The 8,891-nt window shown below is 40.6% G+C and overlaps 2 protein-coding genes across 5 annotated transcripts; one reads left to right on the top strand and one right to left on the bottom strand.

The window, feature by feature from the left end:
- The first annotated feature begins 1,563 nt into the window (after positions 1–1,563).
- On the top strand, positions 1,564–4,762 carry LOC123160603 (histone-lysine N-methyltransferase ATXR4). 4 transcript variants are annotated; one of them, XR_006480256.1, is made up of 9 exons: positions 1,564–1,818; positions 1,894–1,989; positions 2,299–2,354; positions 2,529–2,655; positions 2,834–2,903; positions 2,995–3,180; positions 3,658–3,729; positions 3,843–4,145; positions 4,415–4,762. XR_006480256.1 is itself a non-coding variant. In XM_044578412.1 (8 exons), the coding sequence occupies exons 1-8, from the start codon at positions 1,624–1,626 to the stop codon at positions 3,959–3,961; spliced, it is 921 nt and encodes a 306-aa protein (XP_044434347.1). In that variant the 5' UTR covers positions 1,564–1,623; the 3' UTR covers positions 3,962–4,283. The 4 variants fall into 4 exon arrangements, 2 of the variants coding, with proteins under 2 accessions (XP_044434347.1, XP_044434348.1); XR_006480257.1 differs by having other exon boundaries at positions 1,565–1,818; positions 3,001–3,180; positions 4,415–4,757; XM_044578412.1 differs by lacking the exon at positions 4,415–4,762 and having other exon boundaries at positions 3,843–4,283.
- A 332-nt stretch (positions 4,763–5,094) lies between these two features.
- LOC123160604 (cinnamoyl-CoA reductase 1) lies at positions 5,095–8,891 on the bottom strand (the record flags this gene model as incomplete). Its single annotated transcript, XM_044578414.1, is given in 6 exon segments — positions 5,095–5,378; positions 5,803–5,992; positions 6,243–6,405; positions 7,644–7,829; positions 8,249–8,418; positions 8,815–8,891. Coding segments are annotated over 6 exon segments (919 nt in total), but the record flags the coding sequence as incomplete, so codon positions are not given.

Genomic DNA, 8,891 nt, shown 5'->3' with positions numbered 1-8,891 from the left:
CTTTGATAAGTACTTTTTTGAACTTAGAGATCTTATTCGTGTTAAAGAAAATCCTATCACCCTTGCTGATATTATCACCAAAGTTATTTGTATTCATTCTCTTGAACAATGTCATGCGCATGCAACTAATGAGAATAACTATTTAGGTGATCAAGAAGATGATGACATTGGTGAACATTGTTATTATGATGAGAGTGATGACGATGATGAGGAGTATGACAAGATATTGAGAAATCTTAGTCTCGTGGTGAATGTTCATAGAGACTATATGTGTGATGGAAAGGAATGGATTCCTGGTAGTGGTTGCACCGATCACATGACCGGCGACAAAGACATGTGTCGTGAGCTTGCTAACAGTGATGGTCCACACAAGTATGCGAATTTTAGATACAACTCCAAGGGCAAGGTAATTGGCCTTGGTAAGGTGGGCATATCACATGATAGCTCACTAAAAAAATGTCATGCTATTGAGTCTCTTGGATACAATCTACTATATGTATCTAGATTTGCCGATTTTGATTTTAATGTTCCATTTACCGAAGTAGATTATCAAGTTTTTTATCAAGATAATCATATATGGGTTTTACTGGTATTCGTAGAGACGATCTATACATTGTTGATTTCATTAAAAAAAATCTAAACCTCGTACATGTCTTATTACAAAATATTCTAAAGGATGGTTATGCATAGAAAACTAGAACATGTTGAAATGCGTAACCTTGATAATAAGCTAATCAAAAGATGATCATATTCTTGGTGTTAAAAATGTTATCTTTGACAAAGATAGACTTTGTAGTGCTTGTAAGCTCGAAAAAATTACCCGTGAAAATATCAATGCTACGAGGAGACCACTTGAACTACTTCACATGAATCTTTTTGGTTCAAATGCTTACAGACCACCTGACACTGGTTCTCACATTCTGCATTTATTCCATGTCTTTCGGCGTGCGTTTAGTGAAGAGACGTTCCCGTCGACTATAAATGTGTATGTGGCGACTTCGTCGTACCGGCTCAGTTTCTCAGAGGTGCTCACAGGGGTAGGGTGTACTTATGTGCGTTCATACTTCATAGAGATAAATGTATGCAAATGGTCACTTTAGAGGACGGGTACATTGGAGTATATTTTGAATAATGCCAAAATGCTTTTCTGAAGTTTCAAAAAATTCTGAAAACAAACCAACACGTTTATATGAATGTATATTACACATGTGCAAATTTTGATGCTGAAATAAGTAACCATGTGAGTTACACAAAAAAGACAAATCATGATTTTGGAAAAATGAACAATAAATGCATTATTCACTACTTGAAAATCATCATTTTGTCATTTTTGTATAGCTCACATGTTTACTTGTTTCATCACCAAACTTTACACATGTGTAATAACATCCATATGATCAGGTAGAATTATTTTCGGTTTTTTTGAAACTTTAAATGTGATTTGTAAAGTAATTAAAATAAAGTCCTCCGATACAGCCGGGCTCCAAAAATCCACTCTCGTAATGTGAGAAAAAATGAGATGATTCTATGAGACGACTGATAATCGGCCCAATTACCGTTGATGAGGCTCAGTTGGCAGATACAACCAGATCAACGGATGAGATCTCTTCTCCGCATTCCCAAATGTTCCTCGTCCGCCGCCGCCTCCTCTCCACCGCTGCGGCGGTTGCCGCTGCTCGCGGCCCACCGCCGGTCCGCGTCGCCTTGACGGACTCAGCCGGCCGCGGAGTCTTCGCTACCCGCCCCATCGCCAGCGGCGAGGTCCTCCACTCGGCGCAGCCTCTCGTGACCCATCCGTCCCGCTCTCTCTTCCACGAGGTGAGCGCCCGCCGCCCCCCACTTGCTTCATATTCGCTACGAATGGAGTGAACTATGTCGGATTGGTGTCCTCAGGTATGCTACCGCTGCCTCAAGAGGAAAGCGGGGAAGAGCGACGACTTGAAAGGGGGCTGCTACTTCTGCAGCGACGCGTGCCGGGAGCATGCCGAGGTGAGGATACCTTTGCACTATTCCTCCTGCAGATTCAGTAGGTTTTAGTGGTCTCGTATTATTCATTTGTACAGTTCCAGTAAGGACAGTGTGTGCTACCTTGTTCTTCTGTGAGCATTGACTCTAGTCTTCACACTATTATTCTTAATAAAGAGATTGCGATTTGTCATGACCGCTTAACTATATTGTATGATGCTCCTTGGACTGTCAGACGGATAAAAGATACCATTGCTAATTCCGCTTCTTTCAGAAGAGCAAAATTACTGTCTCTTTTAAGCGGCTAAGATGTGTGGTTTCATCCTTGTTTAGGGATTCCATGGCATTGAGAAGAAGGCGGATTGGTCTTTGTTAGATGACCACTGTAGGTATGTTTGTTACTACATTTCATCATGATGTTGATGTGCATCTCATGACTTCTCTCTAATAACGTTGTCAGTTATATTCGTTTTGTTATTGTTATGATATTGCCGTTTTGCTTGACATTCGATTGTCAGTGTAACATCTTGGCTTATCTGTCTTTATTCTTGTATGCTCTGAAGTTCACGTGGTCTCAAGTACCCATACATGGTCAAGCGGCTGGCTTGCATGGTTATATCAGGAGACGTTGGTGCAGATTGTCTTGACATTCTTCAGCCAGCCCAATTGCACCAGGGTACACTTATTGAGGTAACCCTTTTTTCCGAGCTGTCGAGCTAGTTTTTTATACTGAGAATGGAGTTGATTTTTTCTTATGCTTCATATGTCCATCTTCACACAGAAAAAAGAATGTCATAGCATTCACATGTTTCTTTCCTTATGTTGTTGTACGGTTGGTCCTGACATGGATATAATTGGAACATAATAGATGGACGAGGAGTTCGAATTGTTGAAGTCCACTTTTAGGAAGGCAGGGTTTCAGGAAGAACTCACAACTTGTATCCTTTTATATCTTATTTCACCCTCTCTATCATTTGGTTTTCCTGGACTTATTACAACCTCATTTTCATGGTTAAGTTTCTTTGACAGTATTAGTTTTGACCAAACAATGGTACATCAATGTACTTGCAAGAATACGTGTCAATGCATTCCGTATTGAATTGGTTGCAAGTTCATATGAGGATCTTCTATCCTCAGCAGTAGCCTCGGTAGCATGTGATGCATCAGTTGGCAATGCTGTATATATCCTCCCCTCGTTCTACAACCATGACTGTGGTATGGCTCTTCACATGCTCCTGTTAACGGGAAAGGGGAGATTAATATCTATCATAATGGCTCTTATTATGACTTCTAAAGTTCTTATTTGAAAGCAAAGATTTAACTGCTGCATTTCCCTGTGACATAAAATTTGTTGTTGTCTTGTTGTGGCATAGTAAATGTTGATTGTGCTGTCTGAGTTTTCAATATTATTTTAGTACTATGCAACTCCAAGTTATACCCACTAATGTAGCATTTGTTTGCTTTCATTTCACTCGATGATGAAGTACCTATATTGTTTTACATTCGAAAGATGATTAATTGTCTTCCAATTGATGCATTAGAAAGAAGATTGCTAGTATAATGGTGACACACACCAATGGATGTAATTTCATCCTATAATAAAGCAGCGAGTTTTCTACTTCTTGGCTCTCGCTTCCCTTTCTTTTCAAATTCAAATCCAAATATCCATATTCTTTTCCTGTCAACTTGCAGATCCAAATACTCACATAGTTTGGCTGGAAAATGCAGACGCTAAATTGACGACCCTTCGTGATATTGACGAAGGTATAGATAGGTGTAGCCGTACCTATGTAGCCTTTGTTCTCTTGACAACAGTTAAAAGCAAAAACACTGATGGGTACCAATATCTTAATGCTGCTCTTTTGCATCTGTCATAGGTGAAGAGCTGCGTATCTGCTACATTGATGCAAGCATGGATGTGAACGCCAGGCAGAAGATTCTCACTGAAGGATTTGGCTTCCAGTGCCGTTGCCAACGGTGCTTATCTGGGGACTAAAATTCATCTTTTACCTTAATGGCCGCTTCCCTTGACGTGCATGACATCAGTTTCTGCCATGGTTCATTGAATTCACATAAGGTCGCCGACCATGAGGACTGCACCTCTGCATCTGATGAAGCCAGTAGGCACCAACACTTGCAGGTTCCTGTGTCAAGATATGCCCCCATTGTGAAGTGAACTGGTAGAGTCCAAATACTTAATAGACAGTTTTATAGGTTGCCGCTGACCAAGTGCTAAAGATTGTAAGTTGACATTGTAAGATCATTAGGTGTTTGTTTAATGCCATGTTCGTTTAATGCCATTGTTGAAGTTTCACATATGTATTCAATCTTTGATGCATTCGCTATATAGATTTGTCAAAGCTACCATCAGTTTTTCTTTTTTGAAAGGAAAGCTACCATCGGTTCTTTGTGAAAGAAATCTGTCTTCACATCGTCATTTCTTATGCAGGTTAAACATGATAATTGAACCTGTCGAGCTATCTATGATGTGGAGAAAGAAGAATCAGTTAAAACATAACAAATTCAGTTCCCTGGATAATAGGCAAACATAATATTTTTACTTCAACTGTACAGTGTCCTTTTGATTTGTAATGTTAAGATAGTTCAATCAGTATCCTTCCAATTTGCAAAGAGCAGCTTCATCGTCGCTCCTGTTTTCAGTTTAATTTAATGATCAGTTGATGAATGGAATTGATTTTTGTATTAACAGTTCTGTGTCTCCCACTCTCTACATACTTTTAGAGTTTCATTGACCCCAACAAACTGAGACATTGGGGAAACATGGGCCGCCTGCACATTTTCTAGTTATACTCCCTCCGTTCGGAATTACTTGTCTCGGAAATGGATGTGTCTAGAACTAAAATAAGTCTAGATACATCCATTTTTGCGACAAGTAATTCCGAACGGAGGGAGTACTTTCTAGGAAGATGTACTCGTCGAACTGAGGATGTCCGGCTCATACCATGCCGAATTTTGTACACCAACAGTTGATACATACAGGTCTTTATAAATGGTCAGTATAGTCCTAATTAAGCAAGCTTGGCAATCGCATACGACACAGCAAGTCACTCATAGAAGCACCATAACATTGCAGCTACTTTGCTCGAAACACCTCAAAACTCCCCAAAAGAAAGGCTTGCATAATGTTTATTTATTTAATTGTTTTTATGGTAACATGATTCCCTTGATGAATGTGTCACCAACTTATCTTGTTTAACTGTTTACATGAATCAGAAATAATTTGCAAGGATTGACAACCAAGCTTGTCCCAGTTGGATGCTCAGTTCAGGAGTCCAGACGCTCGGTAGGATTCAACGCTGTCCCCGAGGGTCTTCTCTACAGGCCTGAAGGTCCACCCTAGCTTCTGAAGTTTCTCTGAACTGTAAACAAGATTTCCTTCCACTTCCGTAAAGCTACATAGTAATTTGGAGAGAAAAATAAGTTTCATACAAGTTAAGCATGGAAAAGCAGGGGTGAAGGACACACATCGAGCAGCATTGGTTGATTTGGTGAAACAACATTGGTTCATTAAAATTTTACAGTCCATGTCACAAACTACATGCTCACTGGTATGGATACATGCAAAGTGTTACAATTCTAGGAATGTGAATCTCTATTAGGCTTTACTCAATTTGTCAGCCCCATTCAATTACTTGAATTCTACAATTAGTAATATCAGGAAAGACAAATGGATGGTGAATTCTTCTAGTACCTTTTCGAAGTGAACTGAAGGTTATTTATCCTTCCTTTTTAGGCAGTGCCAACTAACTCATGATATATAAAATAGCCATAGCGCGGGTAAGATAAACAAAGTTGCTTGCCGAGGAATGCGCTTACCTTTTGGGATATGTGTAGGTTGGATATAAGGTCTTCAGTATGTTTACCATATCACAGACTTTTATTGCAGGTGCATTACATATGTACCGTCCAGACATCTCTGGATTCTCATACGCCAGAAGAATAGCATCGGCAACATCACGAACATCCACTATATCCCTGCTTTTATTTTCTACAGTATCATGTTCTCCTGCAAAAAGATAGATGTTTTAGTAATACAGAAACAGAATTATAATCCTAAACTAGTTTGGTGAACAGCTTCATTTTTTTTTTTGAGGGATGGTGAACAGCTTCATTTTAATGATATGCAGGTCTTCTTTGCAATTAAATAGTATCCTTTGTTCAGTTGGAAATGTGCAATCGAGTGCAGAGATCCTTTTTGATGTCCAATATATAATGAAAACAAAGAGAAGACTAACATAACAACATAACACACCCACCTTTCAAATAATTAAGGAGAACTTTACTGCTCGTATTTACTGTGGACTGCATCAAGGGTCCAATTACCAATGATGGGCATATAGTTACAATGTCCAACGCAGTTTTTGCTGCATAAGAAAAAGCCTCGCGCTCCGCCAGTGTTTTGGAAAGGTAATACCAATCCTGCAATATGACAACACATGTTTGTTCTGAAATAGGTGATCCGGAAAACATAATTATCTTATATAAGAATAACAAGACAGGAAAAGTATCTTGTGTGGTTAGCGGAAGAATTTTGTATTAACCAAAAGCTGAAAGCCAATTATTGCTGATGCTTCCCTTTTGGAAAATCCTCTCTTGTGTGGTCTAGAGACATGGACGAGCATGAATAGAAACAGAGTGCATGAATAGAAAGTGACTTTGAGTTTGCCTGTTTAGAGTCAGAGCAGCCAACCTGTTAGTTAAAACTAAATTTTCAGTCAATGCCAACTACCAATAGGGTTTTGCTCTGTTTTGCTTCCTTTTTTTATTGTATTCTTCCTACTTTTGGTTAGTTTGTAGGTGTTGGCTAGCCTAGACCTTGTATTTTTTCTTCTTGGTTTTGGCCGGTTTGCTTTGCAACTTTTGTGCCTTCTTGGCCATAGGTTTTGTTAATAAGAGGTAATTACAAGAGTCTATTTCAAATCGTGAGCTGCTGATGAGATAGGTATACTGTTAAACTTCATGCACTAGCCAAAAGTCCGAACTGATGGAAAGGGCTAGTGCAATCCACATATACTGTAACACCCCCTCTCACGTGTTACAGAGAAGACAAGTCAACACGTGCAACCGGAAGAGAGCGACGGCGCGCGAAACTCACGTATGACTCAAGAGGCCTATACGTGGACACAAAGGGCTAGTGCAATCCACATATACTGTAACATATACATGGCTCAGATTAATAATATCCCACCAACACAAATAACAGGGTGAACTCAAGACATAAAAAGGAGTTCCATCAACGAAATATTTAACCAGAAAAGACAGTAAGTGTTCGAATGGGCTCTAGACTGATGATCAACACAAGGTGGACCGAATCTCGCTAAAAGATACAGCTCTAGGGAGGATCAAGGCCAGCGAGCAAGTGACTGATTAGATAAGATTCTTTCTGGACATTTGTTCTCATGCTGGGATGTGGTGTTGCAGTAGACATGTGAGTGTAACGGGTTTTTTGTTGTGTTTTCGCAGCTAAACGCTAGTGGTCTACATTGAGCTTAGTGGTTTCAATCGGATCGAAGTTAGAACTTAGAACTAGAGTGGTTTACCCACCCTTTGATTTAAAGAAAGAGGTAAATGACAACATTAACATCCTATACTACATTCCAAGTGAAACATTGAGCCTGAAAATTAGGAGTCTGTAATACAGGTGTTGCGTTACTTACCCCATTCTTTCTGCAGTAGTCCTCGTCTGACCAGCTCTCTTCATCAAAGGCTTTGCCCTTGGGCCAGTGAGGATTAGCGACAACTGCAGCACCTGAAGACACCATGACTACTCGCTTAACTTTCGCCTCATGGCAGGCCTTCAGCACGTTCAGTGTGCCTGTTACAGCAGGAGCTATGATCTCTGCCTGCAGAGCAGCAACGAATACATCATCAGAATAAATAATCATCTCTAGAAATCAACTGTGTGGTCTAAATGCAGATAATAATGGCACTGGCAAAAGAAAAGAAGTAATGTATGGCAGGTGAGCCTCAAACCGGATAGCCAGATGCTGCACAAAGCATAAACATCTGCTACACTGCTTCCATGACCCAAATAAAGCATGGTTAAATGTTGCAGATCTCACGCTTTATACAGTATACATTCAGAATGTCTCCTGCCAGTCAGAGATCGTCGTCCTTTTAGGGATCTTTGGACAACGTTCTTGAGAACATTTCTGCCGAAGGTCAGGTAAAGTTACTCCTGCTGACAGACTGCATTCTACCAAGGGGACAGTTTTTTTATTTTTTGGAATTTTTACAGAGGGGACAGTTGTTGATAGTTCACCTCGGGGTTCGTTGATCGGCCAGAGGGGACAGGGCAGGCCACATGGAAGACGCCATCACAGCCAGCAATCACCGATGCTACGCTGTCGTAGTCCAAAAGGTCAGCCCTGACGAGCTGCAACCTTTCCTCGGCACCTTCTAGCACATTGAGGTGGGCATTCTTAGCATCACCTGCATCACAAAGCATGTCACCACCAGCGTATATAACACAACATTCTTTGTCCAAAACATGTACACGTACTTGTTATTTTTGTGAAAATGGAAGCTTAGCCAAACCATCAAAACAAGTATGCTCAAGTAATCTTGAAATTTTAAGAAACTATAGGAACGTAGGATCTTCTGATTCTTGTGGTTTGTTCCAAGTTTTGCTCCATGAGAATGGATCTCAAGAAGAAGAAAAAAAACGGAGCATCAAATTTTAGGATCTCAAAATGCTTCAGCTGACTTCCAAGTCCCAGCAACCACGTATGCTCGGCTGGCCTGCTTCGCCGCATTTCGTATCAACAGCAACCATTCTACTACTGAAAATATGGGAGCGACGGAAGGAAGGCCGGGGCGCGCTCTTACCGGGATCGCGGGCGGTGCCGCGGACGGTGTAGCGGGTCTTGGAGTCGGAGAGGAGGAGCTTGACGAGCCACGAGGCG

The sequence above is a fragment of the Triticum aestivum genome, chromosome 7B (assembly GCF_018294505.1).
Source record: "Triticum aestivum cultivar Chinese Spring chromosome 7B, IWGSC CS RefSeq v2.1, whole genome shotgun sequence".
In the NCBI taxonomy this organism is placed as follows: Eukaryota; Viridiplantae; Streptophyta; class Magnoliopsida; order Poales; family Poaceae; genus Triticum; species Triticum aestivum.
The sequence above is the reverse complement of the archived record's forward strand: the minus strand, read 5'-3'. Positions and strand labels throughout refer to the sequence as shown.

What these genes read in the sequence shown, in the direction of transcription:
- LOC123160603 (XM_044578412.1), top strand. Translation starts at nt 1,624, where the DNA reads ATGTTCCTCGTCCGCCGCCGCCTCCTCTCCACCGCTGCGGCGGTTGCC. An exon ending in ACCAGGGTACACTTATTGAG is followed by an intron (nt 2,656 to 2,833) that starts GTAACCCTTTTT and finishes GGAACATAATAG; the next exon opens with ATGGACGAGGAGTTCGAATT. An exon ending in TCAGGAAGAACTCACAACTT is followed by an intron (nt 2,904 to 2,994) that starts GTATCCTTTTAT and finishes TTTCTTTGACAG; the next exon opens with TATTAGTTTTGACCAAACAA.